Source organism: Sorex araneus, chromosome 4 (genome assembly GCF_027595985.1).
Source record: "Sorex araneus isolate mSorAra2 chromosome 4, mSorAra2.pri, whole genome shotgun sequence".
In the NCBI taxonomy this organism is placed as follows: domain Eukaryota; kingdom Metazoa; phylum Chordata; class Mammalia; order Eulipotyphla; family Soricidae; genus Sorex; species Sorex araneus.
The window spans coordinates 38,269,210-38,293,235 of NC_073305.1; the positions used below are offsets into that span (position 1 = coordinate 38,269,210).

The 24,026-nt window shown below is 42.2% G+C and overlaps 1 protein-coding gene across 3 annotated transcripts in view; it reads left to right on the plus strand.

The window, feature by feature from the left end:
* Positions 1-24,026, plus strand: part of MYRIP (myosin VIIA and Rab interacting protein) — a 345,140-nt gene that overhangs the window by 132,378 nt on the left and 188,736 nt on the right. For all 3 annotated transcript variants that reach the window (XM_055135103.1, XM_055135102.1, XM_055135104.1), the window contains one exon: positions 19,071-19,292. In XM_055135103.1, the coding sequence (XP_054991078.1) occupies positions 19,071-19,292 (222 nt within the window). The remainder of the gene's footprint in view (positions 1-19,070; positions 19,293-24,026) is intronic.

The following is a 24,026-nucleotide window of genomic DNA, read 5'->3' on the forward strand; positions in this document are numbered from 1 at the left end:
GCAAGTGCCTTTTGTCTCTCCATGCCTGGAATTCTTGATCTGTAAATGAGAAAATTAAACTACTGTCTGTGAAAGTTCTTTCTCCCTATGGAAGTTACACATGGTAATTTTAGATGAGATGTGAAGAACAAGTCTGGTAGCTTTTTAAAATATTCACTTAAAACAAAAAATATTTAAATACCACCTCTTTCTCTTATTAATTTTTTTAATTGAAACACTGTAAGAGTAGTTACAAATTTTTCGGTTTAAGTCTCGGTCATACAATGATGAAACACCCGATCCTTCACCAGTGCACATTTTCCACCACCAAAACCCCCTGTATCCCCCAATCCCTCACCTCCCCCTAACTGTGTGGCAGACAATTTCCACACCCTCCCTCTACCTGTGTGGCAGATGATTTCCATGTTACTCTCTCTCTACTTTGATTACATTCAATATTCCGACACCAAACCCACCATTATTATTTGGGATTTTACCCCGACACTCATATCTGCTGAAAAGGCAACATTAGACAATTTGTTTTCTATTGCTGGTTATGAATTGCATATGATGATGCGCGGCCGCTATTGCAACCATGCGATTTTGGAATCCTGAAGTTTTAATAATTAAATCTGGAGGATTTCTGCCAAAAGCCACTGTGTTCTGAGTTTTGTTTCCAAGATCATGGTCAATAAGCAGCTTGATCAGCAGCCAGAGGGCTTGTTAGTGGGCAGCAACTCGGGGTCTCATGGGGAACGGGGAGGGCCGGCTCTGCTCCCATCCCATGAGGCCCTGAGTTCCTCGTCACTTCGGGCCCCTCTCTGGCTGTCCCTAGGCCACTGAAAGATGGTGGTGGTGACCCAGCCGCCAGGGGAAACAGGCCAAGGCACGAAACCTATTCCCACCTGGGGTGGTCCGGCGTCGGAAACCTAATGTGTATTCCAGGCGCATTTCTGCCAAAAGTCGCATGTTTGATATTCAGCAATACAATGATCGATCACCCATCCCTCCACCAGTGCAAACCTTCCACCACCGATATCCCCGTTATCCCCTCCTTTTCCATTTCAGTCTTTACCCTGCCTCTATGGCAGACAATTGTTCAGATACTCTCTCTAGAGTTTTAGGTGTTATATTTTGCTTGGATATTCCCACCACCATAAAAGCCTGCCTTCTATGGGGCAGATGCTAGATCATCTATTTTCCATTGCTCACATTGTATATCAGGAAAGGTCTCGTGGTCGCGTGGTTCAGAGAAATAGTCCTGGTCCCCACATACCGGAGCCATGTTTGTAGAAACTCATGGTCGCAGGGATTCCATCTGGAGAAGGCGGGGAGACTGCACCTGCTCCATCTGGGGCACCCTGGTGTTATCAGCTCGGTTTGGGGTCCAGAGCATTCTCCGGTGTTGTGGTGCCCACCGGCCAGGATTCTTCAGTGCCCACCTCTTTCTTGATCCTTGTCTGTTTCATTGTCTAAGTACAGGTATTACTGATTTGACCCCAGATACCAGAAGAATTTAAAATCTACTGATGTAATGTAAGCATAAAGATTATTCATCATTATAGGGTGTTTTCATAAACACAGATCTCTTAGGGATTCTGTAGATGCTTATGTTTGCAGGATAAATAAATGAGCGCTGGGTTTTGATGGTAGTGATTGTTGTTTTTATTTGTTTTGTTTTTGAGGTCTCCTTCTGTGAAACCATCAAATGACTTAAGATTTTTATTTTAATTAAATATGTCTCTTGCTGTTTTTACCCATCTGAGCAAGACTTATGAGTGATTAGGAAACATTTCCAGAATTATTGAGATCAAAATATTGCCTTAGAATGCTCCTTTGATATAATTTGTTTGGGTTTTCTCCCTCTGCCAGAGAAAACTGGGAAAAATCTAAACCAACATTTTAAATAGTTCATGTACTTATCAAAATTTGGGTTTTAAATTTTTTTGACACCACCCTGCCTTTGCATATCCTTTTTCTGTTAGAATGCAGAGTTACAAAGGATCTTTTAGGGATGCTCCCGGACCCCACACAAGGTGAGTTGTCTGGGGCATTTTATGTTACAACCCAATTAAAATTTAACTCCTGCTATATCATCCCATTCAAAATTTTTGAATTCCTGGGGCATATGGCTGCATTTATGGCTGCACAACATCTTAAACTCTGCATCATTGATAAACCAGGAATAGCACACCACATTGGATGGGATGTATCGTAGAAGGCAACCAATCTTTTTTTTTATTAATGAATCACCGTGAGGTACAGTTACAGAGTTACAACTTTTTGTACTTGTGTTTCAGTCATACAATGCCCCAGTACCCATCCCTCCACCAGTGCCTCTTCTCCACCACCGATGATCCCAATATCCCTCCCACCCCCTCAGCCGCCCCCCCCACCTCTTTGGCAGGGCATTCCCTTTTGTTCTCTCTCTCCTTTTGGGTGTTGTAGTTTGCAATAGAGGTATTGAGTGGCCATCGTGTTTGATCTATAGTCTAATTTCAGCATGTATCTCCCATCCCCAGCGGGTCCTTGAACAACACTTTACCTAGTGTTCCGTTCTCTGTCTGAGCTGTTTTCCTCCATCATGTGAGGCCAGCTTCCAAGCCATGGAGCCAGCCTCCTTGTACTTATCTCTGCTATTCTTGGGTGCTAGTCTCCCAGTCTGTTTCTTTATATTCCACAGATGAGTGCAGTCTTTCTATGTCTGTCTCTCCCTTTTTTGACTCATTTCTCTTAGCATGATACTTCCCATGTTGATCCACTCATATACAAAGGTCATGACTTCATCTTTTCTAACAGCTGCATACTATTCCATTGTGTAGATGTACCAAAGTTTCTTTAACCAGTCATTTGTTCTCAGGCACTCCGTTTTTTTCCAGGTTCTGGCTATTGTAAACAGTACTGCAATGAACATACAAGTGCAGATGTCATTTCTACTATACTTTTTTGCCTCTCCAGGATATATTTCCATAAGTGGTATTGCTGGGTCAAATGGGAGCTCAATTTCTAATTTTTTGAGAAGCGTCCGTACTGTTTTCCAAAAGGGCTGAACCAGTCGGCATTCCCACCAGCAGTGTAGGAGAGTCCCTTTCTCTCCACATTCATGCCAACAGCAAATCGATGAGCAATGGGATTACAGTGACAGTGACAATTATACTAGTGTCTTGTCTATACTGGATATTAATCCCTTATCGGATGGGTATTGGGTAAATATCCTTTCCAATTCTGTGGGCTCTTTCTGTATTTTGGTCATTGTTTCTTTTGAAGTGCAGAAGCTTCTTAGTTTGGTGTAGTCCCATTTGCTTATGTTTGCTTCCACTTGCATGGTCAGTGCTGTTTCATCCTTAAAGATGCTTTTAGCTTCAATGTCATGGAGAGTTCTGCCTACACTTTCCTCTATGTACCTTATAGACTCATGACTGATATTGAGTTCTTTAATCCGCTTTGATTTGACTTTTGTGCCTGGCATTAGACAGAGATCAGAGTTCATTTTTTTGCAGGTAGCTATCCAGTTTTCCCAGCACCACTTGTTGAAGAGGCTTTCCTTGTTACACTTCACATTTCTTGCTCCTTTGTCAAAGATTAAGTGGCCATATATTTGGGGGTCTGTTACAGGATATTCAACTCTGTTCCATTGGTCTGCAGGTTTGTTTCTAACCCAATACCATGCTGTTTTAATTACTACTGCTTTGTAGTAGAGTTTGAAGTTGGGAAAGGTGACACCACCCATCTTCTTTTTCCCAAGGATTGCTTTAGCTATTCTGTTTAGCTTTAGCTGTTCCATATGAATTTCAGGAGTGTTTTGTCTATTTCTTTGAAAAATGTCATGAATATCCTGACTGGGACCACATTAAATTTGTATAGTGCTTTGGGCAGTATTGCCATTTTGATCATGTTAATTCTCCCTATTCATGAGCAATGGATGTGTCTCCATTTCCTATTGTCCTCCTTTATTTCTTGAAGTAGTTTTTTTTATAATTTTCCTTGTATGGGTCCTTCATCTCTTTGGTTAAGCTGATTCCGAGGCACTTGATTTTCTGAGGTGCTATTGTGAATGGGATTGGTTTTTTAATGTCTCTTTATTCTCTTTCATTATTTCTATATAAGAAAGTTATGGACTTTTGGGTGTTGATTTTGTAGCCTGCCACTTTACTATATTGACCTATTGTTTGTAGGAGCTTTTCTGTAGAGTCTTTAAGGTTTTCTAAGTATAGTATCATATAGTCTGCAAATAGTGATAACTTGACCTCTTCTTTTCCTATTTGTATGCCCTTGATATCTTTTTCTTGTCTAACTGCTATGGCCAGGACTTTGAGTACTATATTGAATAAGAGTGGCAAAAGTGGGCAACCTTGTCTTGTGCCTGATCTTAGAGGGAAGGCTGTTAATTTTTCCCCATTGAGAATGAGACTTGCCATGGGCTGTGGTAGATGGCTTTGACTATATTGTAGAAAGTTCCTTCGATGCCCATTTTGCTGAGAGTTTTCATCATAAACAGGTGCTGGATCTTGTCGAATGCTTTCTCTGCATCTATTGATATGATCATATGGTTTTTATCATTTCTTTTATTGACACGATGAATTATATTGATTGACTTGAGAATGTTAAACCATCCTTTCATCCCTGGGATGAATCCTACTTGGTCATAGTGTATGATCTTTTTGATGAGTCATTGGATTCTATTTGCTAATATTTTGCTGAGGAGCTTTGTGTTTGTATTCATCAGGGATTGATGAACACAGACTATTGTCTGTAATTCTCTTTCTTTGTGGTATTTTTGTCTGCTTTTGGTATCAGGGTGATATTTGCTTCAGAGAAACTGTTTAGAAGTGTTTTTGATAATTCATTTCCTGGAAAAGCTTAAAGAGGATTGGGAGTAAGTCCTCTTTAAAGGTTTGGAAGAATTCACTAGTGAATCCATCTGGGCCAGGGCTTTTGTGCTTGGGAGATTTTTTATTACCGTTTCAATTTCCCTGATGGTGATAGGTCTGTTCAGGTATTCCAGGTCTTCTTGGTTCAGCCTTCGGAGGCTGTAGGAATCTAGGAATTTGTCCATTTCCTTGAGGTTTTCATGTTTTGTGGCATAAAGATTCTCAAAGTAATCTCTGAGGAGCCTTTGAATTTCTGTAGTTTCTGTTGTAATGTCCCCCTTTTCATTTCTGATTTGGTTTATTAGGGTTTTCTCTCTCCCCCTTTTTTGGTGAGTCTTGCTCGGGGTTTATCGATCTTATTTATTTTCTCAAAGAACCAGCTCTTGGTTTCATTGATCTTTTGGATTGTTTTGGGGGGTTCCATCTCATTGATTTCTGCTCTGAGTTTTATTATTTCCTTCCTCCTGTTCAGATTGGGCTCCTTTTGTTGGTCATTCTCCAAGCTCTTAAGCTGTGAGGTTAGGTTACTTTTGTGGGCTCGCTCCTCCATCCTGAGGAAGGCTTGTAGGGCTATAAACTCTCCTCTTAATACAGCTTTTGCTGTGTCTCAGGGATCATTCTTGGCATGCACCTTACCCACTTTACTATTGCTCCAGCCCCTGCAATTTCTCCCTCCTCATTTCCATTATCATAGTCTCTGTGTACAGTCTCAGCCCCCAAACGAAAACTATGATTTTTTAAAAAAAAGTTTTAATCAATTTATATCTGTTAATTCAACACCTTCTCATCTATTTTCTCATGATGACAAGAGTTCCTTTTATTTTTTTTTTGATCGGGCTGGAGCAATAGCACAGTGGGTAAGGCATTTGCCTTATACGCTGGCCAGCCCAGGTTCGATTCTTCTGCCCTTCTCAGATAGCCCAGCAAGCTACTGAGAGTATTTTGCCTGCACAGCAGAACCTGGCAAGCTACCCGTGGCATATTTGGTATGCCAAAAACAGTAACAACAAGTCTCACAATGGAGATGTTAACTGGTGCCCGCTCGAGCAAATAGATGAACAACGGGATAACAGTGACAGTGATACAGTGATACTATTTTGGATCAAATCCAGCAATGCTCAAGGGTTACTCCTGGCTCTGCACTCAGGAATTACTCCTGGTAGTGCTTGGGGGACCATATGGATGGGATGCTGGGGATTGAACCCAGGTCGGCCATGTGCAAGGTAAATGCCCTCCCTGTTGCACTATCACTTCTGACCCCAAGAGTTCCTCTTTTCGAAGCAGCTCTTATGTAACGTAAGATAAGAACCGTTTACTTTTTTATCGTTTATTTCTTTAACCTGGGCCTGCCACATGAAAAGCAAGCACTCTGCCTCTATACTATTTCTTCAGCTCTCCCTGCCCCCCTCTCCCCCACCCTGCTAGGTTTTGAAGTAGAAGTAAAAGGGGTAGATTTGAAAATGACTCTTAAGATGCTAGAAGCATCTTGTGATAGAAGTTTCTTCCTTTGGGGGAAAGATCTAGAAGTAAAAAATCTGTAGTTTTAAATATTTTGAGTTCATTCTCACATAAGATAGAGACTTTCATTTTCAGAATTCTAAATTATAATCTGAAACTTGGGAGAGCAAGTGAGGCAAGAGTGTAAGACCCATTAGCACACTGTATCACTGTATCACTGTCATCCCATTGTTCATCGATTTACTCAAGTGGGCACCAGTAATGTCTCTATTCTTCCCAGCCCTGAGATGTATTTTATTTTTATTATTTTTTATTTTTTTTTATTAGTGAATCACCATGAGACAAAGTTACAGACTTACAGGTTTTCATGCTTATATTTAAGTCATACAATGATCGAGTGCCCATCCCTCCACCAATGCCCATTCTCCACCACCAATGGTCCCAGCATCCCTCCCACCACCCCCACCCTGTTCCCTTCACCCCACCCTGCCTCTGTGGAAGGGCATTCCCATTTGCTTGCTCTCTCTTTTTGAGTGTTGTGGTTTGCTACAAGTAGGCATCTTGTTTAGTCTATAGTCTATTTTCAGCCTGTATCTCCCATCCCTAGTGGGCCCGCCTAGCATCCTTTGCTTGGTGATCCCTTCACTATCAGAGCTGCTTCTTCACCTAGCATGTGAGGTCAGCTTCCAAGCTGTTAAGTACTCCTCTTGATACTTATCTCTACTATTCTTGGGTGTTTGTCTCCCATTCTGTTACTTTATATTCCACAAATGAGTGCAATCTTTCTATATCTGTCCCTCTCTTTCTGACTCATTTCACTTAACATGATATTTTCCATGTTGATATACCTATATGCAAATTTCATGACTTCATCTTTTCTAAGAGCTGCATATTATTCCATGGTGTAGATGTACCAAAGTTTCTTTAACCAGTCATCTGTTCTCTGGTACTCGGGTTTTTTCCAGATTCTGGCTATTGTGAACTGTGTTGCAATGAACATATAGGTGCAGATGTCACTTTTACCATACTTTTTTGCATCTCCGGGATATATTCCCAGAAGTGGTATTGCTGGGTCAAATGGGGGCTCAATTTCTAATTTTTTGAGAAGTGTCCATACTGTTTTCCAAAAGGACTGAACCAGTCGGCATTCCCACCAGCAGTGAAGGAGAGTCCCTTTCTCCCCACATCCGCGCCAACACCGGTCACTTTTGTTCTTTTGGATGTGGCCAGTCTCTGTGGTGTGAGATGGTATCTCATTGTTGTTTTGATCTGCATCTCCCTGATGATTAGTGATGAGGAACATTTTTTCATGTGTCTTTTAGCCATTCGGATTTCTTCCTTGAGAAATTTTCTGTTCATTTCATCGCCCCATTTTCTGATGGGGTTGGATGTTTTCTTCTTGTGGAGTTTAACCAGTGCCTTGTAAATCCTTGATATCAACCCCTTATCTGGTGGGTATCAGGTGAATATCCTTTCCTATTCTGTAGACTGTCTTTGTATTCTGGTCGCTGTATCTTTTGAGGTACAGAAGCTTCTCAGTTTAAGATAGTCCCATTTGTTTATCTCTGTTTCCACTTGCCTGGTCAGTGTCAGCCCTGAGATTTTAGCAGCCTCTCCTTACTCATCTTTCCCAATGACTGGAGGCTCTTTCAGGGCCAGGGGAATGAAGCCTATCATTACTGATTTTGGCATATCGAATATGCCACTGGTAGCTTGCCAGGCTCTGCCCGTAAGACCCATTAGCACATAGTCATTTATGATGCATGCAGGAGTTAAATCCCTCAATGGTAGAAAAGTAGAATAAAGAAAGAAGGGAATTAAGAAACAAACTTTGATAAAGTGTTACTGAACATATGTTCAGATGGAGAGAGAAACAGGTGGGCTCTGTGGGAATCACTGTTATCCAGAGTTGGAGTGATCAAGAGTGCAGATACCCATGAAGTCTTATAAAATGGGCTCTTAAAAAATATATATCTTTAGGGGCTATAGAGAGAGTACAGGGATAAGCTGTTGTCTTCCCTATTGCTGCCCTGGTTTGGTCCGTGGCACCATATAGGGTTGCTCAAGCACTACCAGGATATCCCTGAGCACAGAGCCTGGAGTAAGTCCTAAGCAAAGCTGGGTATGGCTCCAACCACCTGCCTCCCCCCTTCCACAACGAATCTTTGGTGTTATCAGAAAAATGGTTAGAAGGGCTAGATATTACCGAAGAACTGAATTCACCTAGATTCTTCTCTAAAGAATCCCTACAGATGGGCAATAGACACATGAAAGAGAAATTCATTATCACTTATTATCAACAGGAAATCAGACTACAATAAGATAGCACCTCACACCTATGAGAATGGCTTACATCAAAAAGACCAGAAATGGCATGTGTTGGTGAGGATAGGGAGAAAAAAAAAAACCTCTTACATTTCTGGTAATGAGAATTGCATGAAGAGAATAGGATGAAGTTTTCTCAAAGTATTAGAAATAAATTTGCCATATGATTCAGCAATTCTACTAGGCATCTCTCCAGAGAATATGAAAGTGCAAATATGAAAAAAGGTGTATATTCCTAGATTTAATGTAATGCTGTTTATAATAATCAGGACATGAGGGTAGCAACCAAAGTGCCTAGTGACCTAAGTGAATAAAAATTATGTAGCCTATCAATGCCATAGAATACTACTCAGCTATAAGAAAAAATGGAATATTGCCAGTTGTGACTACATGGATGCAACTGGAGGGAGTCATGATAAGGGAAAATAGACCAAAGGAAAAAGAAAAATACTCCATATCACTCATTAATGAGATATAAAGAAACAAGAGAAGAGGAAAAACCAAACTAAAATAAAACTCTAGTAACTTCATCACTATGATTACCAGAGGGAATAGGTTGAAGGGATCTAAGGATAAAAGGTTTCGATGCACCGAGGCAGGGGTGATTTTGAAACTGAGGGGGCTTGAAGGGCAGTGTACATTTGAAGACAGGTGTAGATGTACACCTAAAACTTAATTTCATAAACTAGCACTTCAATTTTAAAAATATACAAAATAAGGGCTGGACTGATAGTACAGTGAGCAGGGTACTTGCCTTGCAAACAGCCGAGCCAGGTTCAATACAGGGCATCCCATATGCACCCCCACCACCAAGCCTTACAGGAGTGATCCCTGACTGTAGTGCCTAGGAGTAATCCGTGAGCATCACCAGGCGTGTAGAATAACATTGGCTCATCCTTCCTCCTCTGTTCTTTCCCCCTTGTTGCAGGGAGTGTAGGTTTATTGAGTTGTACCCATCACAGTGCTCCCAAGACACTTCCATTCCTCTGTTTATCCTTTACCTCTCCTTTATGCTCTGCTTCCCCTATCTGCTAATCACTTATATCCCCAAATTGGACCCTATGACTGGTAAGGCCAGATCCTTCTAAGGACTCTGGATTTTGTATTTGTAAGTGAAATATTGCTTTTCTCTTTCCCTTATGTTCTTTGCATAGTTTACAATGTGCTTTTTGTACAGACACAGGAAGATGGTTAATGCTATGTTTTTGTAACTTGGGAGTTAATTGACTCCAAATAATATTTACTCCTGGGCATCTTTCATATTTACTTGACTGAAGCCTCAGTTGCCCTTGGTTCCTAGCACCCCAAAAGCAGGGTCCTGACTTGGATGGACTCAGGGCAAGTTATAAGCTATCCTGGCACCAAAACAGGACAGGCCAAGTGCCATAAAACTTAAAATTAAGACCACGGTTGTGGAAAAATTCCATCATGACCCAAGAAAAATGACTAGACAAGGACCATGCAGGGATTAGGAAGGACTAATCTGGCCTGAGGACTATAGTCTGGGATCTATAGCAAGATATCCCCAGGAAAGCCAACCTATAAACTTAACAATTTCTTACTGTGTCCATACAAAATGACTAGGAAGATTATTAAGAAGTAAATTTAAGATGACTGTTTAAATGGTTATTGGATGAAGGGAAGGAGAAATACTCCTTTAGATGAAGTCCTGTCCTGCAGATATCCTAGCAGGATGAGATCTTTACATTAGAAGAGCTTCCCCCCCAACACCACCAGCAAGGAAGGGCTTTACATGTGTTGGTTGTGCTTATCTGATCTAAGGGTAGTTGCTACCCCCAACCTATGAGGTTGGGCTCTTAACTAAGACTGTGAGACTGGGCACGAGAGATTAGCATGGGGAAAAGTAGGAGATGGGAATGAGGGCCACTATGAGCCTGAAATGGGGACAAAGATTTGAATAAACAGCAATTGATCACCAACCAGTTTGGCGGTCCTGTTATGTCCCATGCATCTGTTGACAGTGGCAACAGGCCCCGATGCTCATGAACACCAAATGCACGCAGCATGGGCACAGACACATTTTATGAACACACCGCTTGAGCAAATCGATGAGTGACGGGTTGACAGCGATACAGTGATTCAAGGTGTAGCCCCCAAAACAACAACAAAAAATCCAAAAGAAAGAAATTTTATCACAAAGAGATTTTAAACACATTAAATAAATGTCTCTGGATGTTACAATCTAACTTCTACCCTCTAGAGATATATCAGTTGAGAAACAATTCAGAAAATAGACACCTCTAAATATTTAACACAGAGGGTTTATTTATTTAATTATTTATTTATTGAGTTTTGTTTGTTTTGGGGCCACAGTTGGTGATGCTCAGGGGTTACTCCTGGCTCTGTGCCCCCCCTGGTGGTGCTCAGGGATGTTGGGGATCAAACCTGGGTCGGCTGTGTGCAAGGCAAACCCCGTGGACTGTTGCTCTGGCCCCTAATTCACACAGAAGGTTTTAAATTTGGGAATTAGTTACAAAAATATGGGAAGATTTGAAAAGAAACAGGAAGGACATGCAATTACCTGAATGTTAGTAATTGTGGGAGCGGAGTCTGCCTTTAGAGCTGGAGAAGAAAAGAGTGTAGCTGGGATCCCAAAAATTTACTCCAGCGGGAGCTACTTCTGATGCCCTTCTTGAGTCAAAGGCACTGCAGGAATCCCCCACTGCCAAGAAGAACTACGGGAGGAGCCGCATCCACCCAAAGTGACTGCCTCAATGAGACTGTCAGGCAGAAAAATAGCAGCTTCCATCCTCCTTCCAGTCGCTTTAAAGTGCCTTGTGTTGGCAGAACCTACCCAACACCAGTAGGCAATAGTCTAGGGAGTCCAGGATTCCAGCTCCCTCTGCTAAACAGAGGAAAACATGGCAAAGCAAGAAGGAAGTTTTGTTCCAAGAATCAGTATCTGCAGAGAGGCAACTATTTTCATAGACTAGGTTCTATTCTTTCTCCTTTAAAAAAAATGATAGTATTCCAGTTTTCACAGAACATAGCTGTATCTGTTACAAGTTCATTGAAAAACCATAGTTTTCATGATATTTTCTGCATTTTTATTTGGAAGATTCATAAAGCTTTAAGAGAACTTTTTTTTATTTCTTTAAACATAAATGATCATCCTAGGAGTTTTGAGCCATGCTAAGGGGACTTGGTGCTGCAGGAGGAAGTCGGCTGTTCATTCTTGCCAAAGACGTGTAGAGTTTTGACTACAGAAAAGGCAATTCCTCCATCTGAATGCGGGCCTTTCTCTAGCAATCTTCTTTGTCTTTGGCCTTGGGCCTCCTTTGCTCTTAGGCTACTGCACAAGTGAAGTCATTTGTGACTGTCAAATAGTCTGATCTGTTTGTGCACCCATGTGGCTGACTTGAGGAGACTGGATATTTAATTACCATCCCTACTGCACAGAGTTATGAAGACAGACTGGAGATGTGGAGATGGTGACTGTCAACTGCTTTGTGAAATCCCAGGAGGGGACTGGGACTATTCCAAGCCATGCTGAGGTTAGGAATGCAAAGATAGCTGGCACTGTTAAAAGGTGTGGGTTTGGAGCTGAAAGGTGAGTGAGCCGTGCCAGTAAGTCATGTTAGACGGGGACATTCTTGCCAGACATTTACCCAGTATATGTGATAAGCCTGACGATGAGGAATGTTCCCTTTTATGGGCTCAATTCTCTTGGCTTTTCCTTTTAGCCTTAAAGAATAACTAGACTCCAACTGTGTGCCTCATAAGGATGGAGGATCACTGGATGATATGCGTTCAATCCAAGCACCTGCAGTTTTGAAAGTACGTGCCCAAAAAGCAGTAGTGCTGGCACAATCTGGAAAGGGAGGTTGGTGTTCCAGTTACTGCCTAAGCAAAGCAAAGAAATTTAGAGGTGCCACAGCATATCATAGACCAGGCAGCAAAAAAGAGTCAATACTTCGGGGACACTGAGTCCTCCTGAACAACAGTGAGTTTCCTCAGTAAGGAGGGAAAGATGCATTCCGTTATGGAAAATTGGATGCAGTGGCTAAACCCTGGAGCCTAACAAATTTTGCTGCTTGAGTGTGGTACTCCACACCCTTGGTACTAAGCCCCCACTGCCTGGAAAATAGTATGTGACAGCAAATGAGAATTAAATGAATAATTGAAATCTAAGCATTAGTGCCTGTAATCTTGAAGGGGGTTATTATAGCTATGGATCAGATTTACTTTGGTTTTTTTTTAGTAAAAAAGTGATGTATATGCCATCACTTTCCCCTGCTGTACCACAGCAGACATGGCTAACTTACTATGACACTCGGACTCTGTTGAGTCTGTGTGCTCTCAACATACCAAGATGCTACCCAATTGGAGTTGGCATGGCAGTTAGACTGGGAAATCATGAACTGTTGATAGGCTTTCAGATATCTGCAAAGTGATAGATTAGGTGGAGTTTAGAACAAGTAATTGAATGCAAGTGAACTGAAATTGCTAAAGTAAGTGAAACATAATTGCTAAAGACGAGTATAACTATGTTCAACATCATTAGTCTTGGGAGGAAATACAAGTGATAGCCATAATGATATACCAGCTCCCATCCATTATTATCCAGTGTTCATTCAACTAGTAATATTAGGAATTCTTGTATCTACATCGCAAAAATCTCTTGACATCAACGAGTATGATAAAATAATATGGGTACACAACCACTGGGTTTCTGGCAAATACAAATAAAAAAAATGAATACTGGTTTCTTACTGCTTCGCTCTTTTAAAATTTCCAGCAACTTTGTGTAAGTAGGAATTATCATTGCAACTTAACTGTCACTGTCACTGTCATCCTGTTGCTCATCGATTTGCTCAAGTGGGCACCGGTAACGTCTCCATTGTGAGACTTGTTGTTACTGTTTTTGGCATATGGAATATGCCACAGGTAGCTTGTCAGGCTCTGCTGTGCAGGCAAGATACTCTCAGTAGCATTCCAGGCTCTCCGAGAGGGGTGGAGGAATTGAACCCCAGTGGGCCGAGTGCAAAGCAAATGCCCTACCTTCTGTGCTGTCGCTCCAGTCCTTAACAGTTCAGAAAAACAGTTGGTAGAGGACTCTTTGATAAATAACTAAGCCTGCATTTACACTGTAGCCTATGAGTCCAAATCATTCTCTTTTCCTGGATTGGTCCTCTGATTCCAAGCCAATCTCTCTCCTAGATGGTGGATTATATGGGGACTTGATGTTTCCCAGGAGTTTTGAAGCAGATTTCTGATCTTATGTGATTCCTGGTTAGTTCTGCTATCAGATACTTTTAAGTTTTACTATAAAATTTTGGACTTTTGAGTTTTGTTTTGTTATGTTATACCCAGCAGTGTTCATCCTGGCAATGACTATGTCATACTGGGGACTGAGCCAGGGTTGGTTATATGCAAGACAAACACATATAACCCCTGTGCTGTCTTGACTCCTATTCAGTTATTTGGGGGAGCCACTGTTGGCAGTGCTCAGGGCTTATTCCTGGCTCTGTGCTCAGGGATCACTCCTGGTGATCGTATATGGTGCTGGGGATCGAATCTGAGTCACCAACGTGCAAGGCAAGTGCCTTCCCCACTATACTATCTTTTAACTCTACTATACAATTTTATTTAGTGAATTTTTCCATGAGAAATCTAGTAAGTGATGGTTCAGAAGAAGGTCACTTTGTGAATGTATCTTGGGATGATTATGCAAAGTAAAATAGAAAAGAAAATGAAACACAGTTGCTGGCTGATTTCACACAAATACAGAATATAAATAAGCAAATAGCTAACACAAAACAGCAATGACAAAATTAACTCCTAGACTCCATAAAATCTCTAGTGTTTATCGGAGGAAGTTGACTGGTGAAGGAATGAGTAGAAGGATCATTTTGGCAGGGATGACATTGAAACTTTGGTGGTAGGTGTGATCAATTCTGTATGCACAGTTATTAACCTCAACCCCTTCATCCCTGAAATTTACAATATTTTAGACTAATTATAAAATAAATAAAAGAGATACTTTGGAAATAAAAATAATCATAACACCTGCTTTAAATAAGTATGGTGACAATCAACTGAAATAATGTCTATTAAATACCAACACAGTACCTGGCAAGAAATACATGCTGGAAAAAGAAGTTTCATTTTCTTTTTTTTTAATTAGAGCATCTGTTTCTTCCCTGAGCCTATGGTTCCAAGCACTACATTCGCTTGCAATAAACTCAGCAGGGATTTTGGTACAGTTTTATTAATAGATACCCAGTAAAATTTTAAATGCCACTGGAATTCGCAGTTTTGTATATCAGGGAACAAAACTAATAAAATCTAAGTGATCCTATAGATTGAGTTCACTGAGCTCATTTGATCCCCAAAGATTTTTTCCCTAGATGTTTTATTCCATTTAATTTAGTGTCTCTAAAATATCAGTAGAAGCCAGTCAATTGCTGAATCTCTTCTTCTACTGCTTACAGATGTCTGAGCTGTTGACATCTTAGCTGATCTTCTGCTTTAAACCTAAGAGAACAGATAACAATATCTTCCTGCCTTCCTGGGCATGGGTAGGCCTCTGTCCTGTTTCCCTATAATTAGTTTATTCAGCGAAGTACACACATTTGATATTGACCTTGTAGAATCACTCACTGGCCTGATGCAGTCTTCTCTTCCTTTCCTTGGTTCAGCATCCCTTTGTTGCTCAAGCAGCAGGTAAGTATTGGGCATTGCCATGCAGAAGAGTGAGCCATGCTCACATACTGGAAGATACATGTACCAGCTCAGAGTATCTGAAAGACAAAGCTACAAACACACCTTGACTTGTCATGTAAAGATGTAGACAATTAAATTTGAATTATCATCTAAAGATGTAGACAATTTGAAAGCCTTTGGATTTAGCGGCAAGGAGGTCAGTGAGAGAACTTGAGCAGAGCTTCTATGTCCTTTCAAGAAAAGGGATTAAAGCAGATTGGCTAGACCCAGGAGTAAGTGGAAGGAGGACCATGAACTAACCACTGGCTGTTATTGAGCCGAAAGATATTTGAAGCGCTATAGAGTAGTAACTAGATGAGGACACAGTACCGAGGGGAGCTTTTGTTTATGTAATGTTTTATTCTGTTCATTTATTTTTAATTTTTTTAGTCATATTCTTATGATACTTTAAAATTTCAGTTGTCCAGGTTTACTCCTTTACTATAAGAGCCTGGCAAGCTACCAAGAGTATCCCGCCCGCCCGGCAGAGCCTGACAAGCTACCTTTGGTGTATTCAATATGGTGTATTCAATATTCAATACGCACAATATTCATTATGCGACTTGCTGACTTATTTTAGTCAGCAAGTCGCATAATCACCTCAAGTTCCACCCATTGTGCTGTGAAAGGCACAGCTTCATCTTATTGAGTTGCTGTCATATTTCCTCACAATTTCTTTATCCAGTCATCAGTGAATTGACTTTTAGGTTGATTCCCTCAAACCATCTTTAATTTTCAAAAAAATCTCCATGTAGCTTTCCATAAAGGTGAAAACCAGTTTACATTCTTATCAACAGCATGCACTGTAGCACTGTCATCCTTTTGTTCATTGATTTGCTCCAGCGGGCACCAGTAATGTCTCCATTGTGAGACTTGTTACTGTTTTTGGTATATAGAATATGCCACGGGTAGCTTGCCAGGCTCTGCTGTGTGGGTGGGATGCTTTTAGTAGCTTGCCAGGCTCTCTGAGAGGGACAGAGGAATTGAACACGGGTTGGCCATGTGCAAGGCAAACCCCCTACCCACTGTGCTATCTCTCCCCACACCCTCACCCACTCTTGCTGGCTCTAGTCATTACAACAGCGACCATTCTCATGGGCATGGGGCTATACCTCCTTGTGGTTTTGACTTGTTTTCCCTAATAATAAGGGATGTTGAGCATGTTGTCATATGCTTATGCTTACATGTCTTCTTGAGAGGAATGTTTCTTCAGATCTTTCACCCAATTTTTGATTTTTGTTGTTCGGTTATTTTTTTATAAAATATTTATTTATTTATTATTATTATTATTTTGCTTTTTGGGTCACACCCTGCGATGTTCAGGGGTCACTCCTGGCTCTGCACTCAGGACTTACTCCTGGCGGCACTCAGGAGACCATATGGGATGCTGGAAATCAAACCCAGGTTGGCCGCATGCAAGGCAAAGACCTTACCCGCTGTGCATTTGCTCCAGCCCCTTTATAGAATATTTCTAACTTGAGCCTGATCTATTTATTTATTTTTCTGTCCTGCTTTTATACATACTTTTTTGGGGGGAAGCCAAAGCAAATAACCATAAAGTAGTAGGTCACTTAAAACTCAAGTTCAAGGGGCTAGGAAGAGGGAGGCAGACACTGGGACAATGGTGGAGAGAAGTGGATAACACTGGCGGAGGGTGTGGTGCTGGAATATTTTATGCATGAAACCCTACCATTCATAGTATTGTAAATCATGACCTAAAGTAAAATAGAATTTTAAGCTAAAAAAAAAGCAGCATAATTGTCTACTTTCATAGTTCTGGGGGCCAAATGGTCAAATGGCCAAACTGAGGTGTTGACTGAACTATGTCTCCTCCCACAGATCTTGGGAGTGTCTGTTCTGCACTCTCCCAGCTTCTGGGGGCACTGGAAATTCAGCTCGCCTTACTGTTCACAGTATCTGCGCTCCTTACAAGAATGCCTGAACTGGAGTTAGGGTCCACCAAGATAATCCAGAATGATTATTACATGGGCTGGGGCGATAGCACAGTCGTAGCGCATTTGCCTTTCACTCGGCTGACCCGTGTTCGATTCCTCCGCCCCTCTCGAAGAGCCCGGCAAACTACTGAGAGTATCGCACCCGCATGACAGAGACTGGCAAGCTACCTGTGGCGTATTGGATATGCCAAAAACAGTGACAATAAGTCTCACAATGAGAGACATTACTGGTGCCCACTCGAACAAATCGATGAGCAACGGGATGACAGTGACAGTGACAATGATTATTACATCTCTTGGGAAAAGGACTAGGGATAGGGGTAGAGGTAGAGCACCAGTCCACCCACTATCAGGGCTATTTGATTATGTATGAATTTGAATATATAAATGCTCAGTTCGGCAGCACATACACTAAAGCTAGAACAATGCATCTAAGATTAATATAAATATGTATTTAAACTGATGGAATAGCATAGGGCTTCTTCAGCAAGATCTAAAACTAGTGGCTTTAACTACAGGAAAATCAAATTCTTCCAAATGATGAAAGACACCATTAAGCAGGACTGCAAAGACTGATGCGAGATAGGAGTAAATATTTGCTGCAGACACCTCAGACACAACCACAGCGAACTGCACAATTTCAAACCAGGCATGGAAAAACATATTCGATTTCTGCTACTCTTTGTGATCCTCTTGCTTGGGGACTGTGAGGGGGATGCTCTCTCAAGCTGTGCTCAGGGGGTCTCTGGGGCCACTCCCATTGGTACTCGGCCGATGAGGCAAATATCTCCGTGCCAGTACCTGATGTTGTGATTCTGCTCAGTCCCTGCAGTTCTGGAGACCAGAAGAGCCAGCCTGGCAGCACTGAGGGGCCTCCAGGGCCATACACAGCAAAGCTTGAGTGCTTCAGGGCCGCGTTTGGTGAAGTTCAGGAATCCGTGTAGTGCAGAGTTCAAACCCAGATCAAGTGCATGCTAGATTCATCCACTAACCTCTCGATGATCTCTCTGGCCCCAGGCCTCCATTTTATGGCAAGAAATCCAAATTTGCCCAGTCTGACTAATGTAGTGTTTTCCAGGGTGACTTCATCTGTTTGGGGTATACACTTGCCTCCAGGACTTCTCCTTTCCTTGTCCCTGAGTGCAGAAAGCAGTGTGTGTGTGCGTGAGGTCAAGTTTTGTGTTCAACCATTTGGGTCTGTGCCCAGCAAAACCAGGAGCTCTTTGGAAGAAGAGGATTGATTGTCTTTCATCCAACACGGAATCCCCAAGTGCTTAGGATTTGCCCATCACCCAGAGAATCTTTATTGACTCACATTGATTGGAAAGCTTTTAGAATCGCCGCGCGCTTTGGTTTCCAGGGATGTTAAGTAGGGCCAGGGCTGCATTTATCATATTCCCAGCAGAGCTGTTGGGAGAATTAATGTTTTACCATCAATAAATGATCTCCTGCTCCTTTAGAAAGGCGTTAAATTTTGATTCTTTAAGGATTGCTCAGTTGAATGATAACTCATATCTCCATCTGGTGTCTGAAATATAAACTATGGTCTTTCAGGCTGTCACCTAGAAATATGACATGCAGCCATGCCCCACAATTAATCCTCCGTGATGATTACTCTCAGGATATTATGTCAAGCGACTGATCTCTCAGAGTTCTCTGTTTCTGTGGGAAGAGCCTACGCAGCAGCCACATTCCCCGCCCCCACCCTCTGTCCCCACCTAACACGCTCTTTCTCTTCCCCCACTCTGATTCCCAGCGAGATGAAGCAGAAGCTGGATGAGGAAGGCAGCAAGTGCAGCATCTTATCGAAGCACCAGAAGTTCGTGGAGCACTGCTGCATGCGCTGCTGCTCACCCTTCACCTTCCTCGTCAATACCAAGCGCCGCTGTGGGGACTGTAAGTTCAACGTGTGCAAGAGCTGCTGCTCTTACCAGAAGCAGGAGAAGATCTGGATCTGCTGTGTCTGCCAACAAACAAGGTGCGTGGCGTTGGGTACTCTGCAGGTCTTATCTGTGTGTGTGGGGGGGGCATCTCTATCCACTCCCATCCCCCAGACGGCATCTAATGGTCAGCACAGAGTATGACCTCGGGGAAGAGATGATGGAAGAGAGGTATACTTAGGAATGCTTGGTGAGCTTCATGGAAGGGAGAGGGGCTTCATTCTCTGCTGGTCTCCCGCTGTCCTCCATCCATTCCACATGCATGCGTTAGAGGCAGGAATGGGTCAGATAGAGGCCACATCAGGGTCAATCTGGCTTCTGGTACAAGGGCATGATGGGATGCATGAACACTGTTCTAGGCAATGGTGACACAGCTCCTCACCACTGCATTCATTGCACATCAACCAACACTTGTTGGCTCTTGGCTTTGGAGAACGCTTTGTAGAGGGCAATAAATTAAAGCAGGCTGATGAAAGGTTTGGTTTTGCTTTAGTTTATAATGTAGAAGGGGGATTGGTAGCTTCCTGGGGAAGTAAATCATGGTGTGGTAATTCAGAGACACTCCCATTGTGTTTCCCTGATGCAATGAGTCCTTGGAAATGGATGAGTTTGAGAAGGGAGTGCGTTCCTTGGAATTCTCAAGTTGCTGTTGGTACTGGAGTCTGCATAACAGCTTGGTATTTGTTGCCTCCATCCCTAACTCTCTGTTACAAAGGGTGAGATAGTGACAAGTTGTCTCCTATAAACATGTACTTTGGAGCTCCTGCCTCCCTCATTTAATTTCCTTGTTTCCTCTTCTCTTTTCCTCCTGCCTGTTTTACTTATACCCTTTAATATCAAGTCTTGCAATTTCCCCATAAAACTAGATAAATGAGGACTTTTACCAGGCTTCTTTGGCGTCTCCAAGAAATCAGTCTCAAATATGTATATTTGCCCCTGCACCTGGCTGTCTTCACTGGGGCCCCTCAGAGGGGCAGGTTGAGTTTCCCTCCCATCCCTAAGCAGAGCCCTGGCAGCTGAAGATCCCCGGGACCCAGCCACAACCATGCTCAAGGCCACTCTCCACATGCTCGGACGAGCCTCACATATGAAGGAACTGGCAGAGGACTCAGGTGTGTGGGACCCAGGGCTGAGATCTCCAAGCCTGCTTGGATCGGGATGGGGCCTCTTCCACCCAGATCCCCCTTTTTCCAGTAGCTAGGCAATCACACCCACAAACTGTCCGCAATGCCATGTAATCCCATCAACTGCCAACATCCAGAGACTATAAAACCAAGCTCCTGGAAGCGCATGGCCACCTTTGCGGCCTCACGACCTCTCATTGTCTAGTAAAGACAAAGAACTCGGCAAGCTACTGAGAGTATCCTGCCCACACAGAAGAGCCTGACAAGCTCTCTGTGGCATATTCGATATGCCAAATACAGTAACAACGATGGGTCTCATTCCCCTGACCCTGAAAGAGCCTCCAATGAGGCACCACTGAGAAGAACGAGTAAAGAGAGGGTGCTAAAATCTCAGGGCTAGGATGAATAGGGACATTACTGGTGCCTGGTCAAGAAAATCGATGATCAACGGGATGATACAGTGATACAGTTTTATATATGTGTGTGTGTGTGTGTGTATGGATTCGTTTAGCACCCACTGCTCAAGTTTAGGCACTGGCCAGGTCCCACATGTAACTCTGAGAGCAAGGAATACACCCGTGGATGCACAGCAAAAAGAAGAAGAGTTTTCTGGGAGCAGTGGGAAGGAAGAGACTTCTAGGAGTAGGTGAGCTTGTTTGGGAGTGAAAGATGCCAAAGGGTTCATCTTACGCCACCATTCCTTAGTAAATTTTGGAGTAAGGAATATTGATAGCAAGAGTTGGAAGTTAAAGATTAAGTTTGAAATAGATGCTGCAGAGGTCGAAGATACAGACTTTGGAGCCGGATTCTGGTTCTCACTCATCAGTTTGCATACTTCTGACCCCTGAGATATGAACAGAAGAACTGTGATCCAGTGATGCAAAGGAGGATAGGGGTGGTGACATTGGATCAGTGGTGGAGAAACCTTGACATTTTGGTGGTATGGTGGCACTTCAGGTCTAAAACAGTAATATTGAGACTATTGTACAAAAGAATCAAAAATTTCATACTTCTGATAGTCTCATTGTGTTTACCTCAGCCACACTCAACTGCCTGTATGTAGACATGAGAAAAAGAATGGTGCTTCCTGGAATGGAGGTTTTTCAGGAGTCGGGAAGAGGTGCCATGACGATGGAATTCAAGATATCGAGCATGTAGGAATGAAAATTATAGACTATTCCAAGTCATGGAGGAAATGAAGTTAGAAGAGACCTGTGGATATGTGGGAAGAAAATAGAACATTTGTCCTCTATATCAGTGTTTCTCAACCTTTTTCTCTGGGGCCCCTTCCAACTTTGTTTTTATCCTGTGGCACCCTCATCCTTCCAGCTGGTCCACTAGTCTGACGCAGTATTACCCCATTTACACAATTTCCACCTCTGGCTCCTTGAAATATCCTGGGAACCCACAAGGGTGGTGGGGTAAATGTGGCTCCTGGCTAAGAAACTGTGATTTGGAAGCTGCTGAAAAAGTTGAATACATGTCATTGTGTGGACATGTAACAGAAGTTTTTGTGAAAAACACATTTGAATCAGTGGCTTTTGCAGTGGATCTGCTGGGGGATTACTATAGGGGTAGGAAGCTGAGGTCTTGATGAGAAAGTCTCAACAGTAAAGTGTCAGTGGCACCTGGATTCTGGTATCACCAGCATGCTGGTGGCAGTATGGAGGTGAAGACTAAGCCAGTGACAGCATTTTCTTGAGTAAAAAACAGAGACTAAAAGGCCAGGAGGTAACAACAGTAAAAAGCAGGTGGATGGTGTGACTGAATGTCATGGATTCTGAATCTGGCGAGTGAGTGAACCTTATGCAATAGTTGGTACAGATTTCTCCTGGGCATTATACTCCATACCCACAGTGAACACCTCCACCTGTTGTCTTGGAAATAGCACAAGGAAGGCAAATCTTCGTGAACTGACTGATAGAACCATCTTCATTTGCTGAGAAATGCATGGTATGAAGGAGGCTTTAGGGATTTTGGAAAAAACAGAATGCAGTGTCCTAAGAAGTTGCATGAATGATGAGGTCATCCCAGGGTAGCGCCTGTGAAGGAGTAATCACTCTTGGACCAGGTGTGGTGTGAGCAAACAAAGCTGATTTCATAGGATGGGAGACCTGGAACAGAACTCTCTTACAGAGGCACATAGAGGATTTAGGTTTGCATCTCCATTGGCTGTGAAATTATTGATACTTCAAATCCCCACACTTATTGAAGCATTCTATTCTTTTTAAAATTAAAATTATGTTCATTTACCATTAGTTTACAGTAAGTAATTTCAAGAAGTTAGCTTCATCCCTCGACTGTATACCCTACTACCAAACTTTTAGTAAAATTCACATGATTTTTAAAAATTTATTGAATCACCATGAGATACAAAGTTACAGAGTTGTTCATATTAAGTTTTAGTTGAACAATGCTTTGTTTTTTAAAAGATTTTCTCATGCAGATTTATTTATTTATTTATTTATTTATTTATTTTTGGTTTGGGGCCACACCTGTAGGTTCAGGAGTTACTCCTGGCTCTTCACTTGAGAATCACTCCTGGCAGTAATTTGGGGGACCATATTGGATACAGGGGATTATACCCTGGATGGCTGCATGCAAGTACCACCCACTGTTCTCTCACTCTGCCCCCCATCACATGATCAAATTGAGTTCCTCTATCTACCCAAAACAAATTTTCTGATTATATTTCAGACTTAAGTCAGGATCTTGTAAAAAAGAGAAATGTAATTTATATTTCTAACCCCTTCCCTACAAATGACAGACAAAACTTGGGACTAAAGACAGAAATTGGTAAATTTGTAGCATCCAGCACTGAAGCAACAATAGAAGGATTTTATGACTTAAAATTAATGCATATTGAAGTAATGTCATGTTGTGACATTTGAGTTTCAGTGCATCATTTAAAACCAGTATGAAAACACATGGAGATACTAAGTTTATTGCCAGAAGTCCAATTTTATTATTCACCATCAGTTCTTCATTTTATTTCAATTTATCCACCTCTTGCCTCCTCCCCTACTGGTAATCTGAAGTCTCGTTATTTCTTTCTATGCTTCAATATGGAACATAGACAGAGAAGGAAGAATTAATAGCTTCATAATTTTGCTTCTTCCTTCTTCTTTCTTCTTTTTCTTTCTTTCACTTTGTCTCTAGTCCTCTTCTCTATGGAAACTCCAGGTTCACATCAAAGACCCCTTATCTAGACACCATATGACTCTGTGTGTATATGTATGTATATGTGTGTGTGTGTGTGTTGTGTTGGCAGGGTGGGGTGGGGAGGGCATTTATGATTAATTGCAGTTAAATTACGGATTTCGTTCAGTCAAACAGTGGTAATGTTAAGCGGCTATTTTCCTACCTCAGCATCACAACACTGATGAACGGGAGAGCCTTCCTCCAAAGTCTATAGCACTGGCACTGTCATCCCATTGTTCATCAATTTGCTCGAGCGGGCACCAGTAGTATCTCCATTGTGAGAATTGTTGTTACTCTTTTTGGCATATCGAATATGCCACAGGTAGCTTGCCAGGCTCTGCCGTGCAGGTGGGATACTCTCGGTAGCTTGCTGGGCTCTCCGAGAGGAACAGAGAAATGGAACCTGGCTCAGCCGCACACAAGGCAAATGCCCTACCCGCTGTGCTA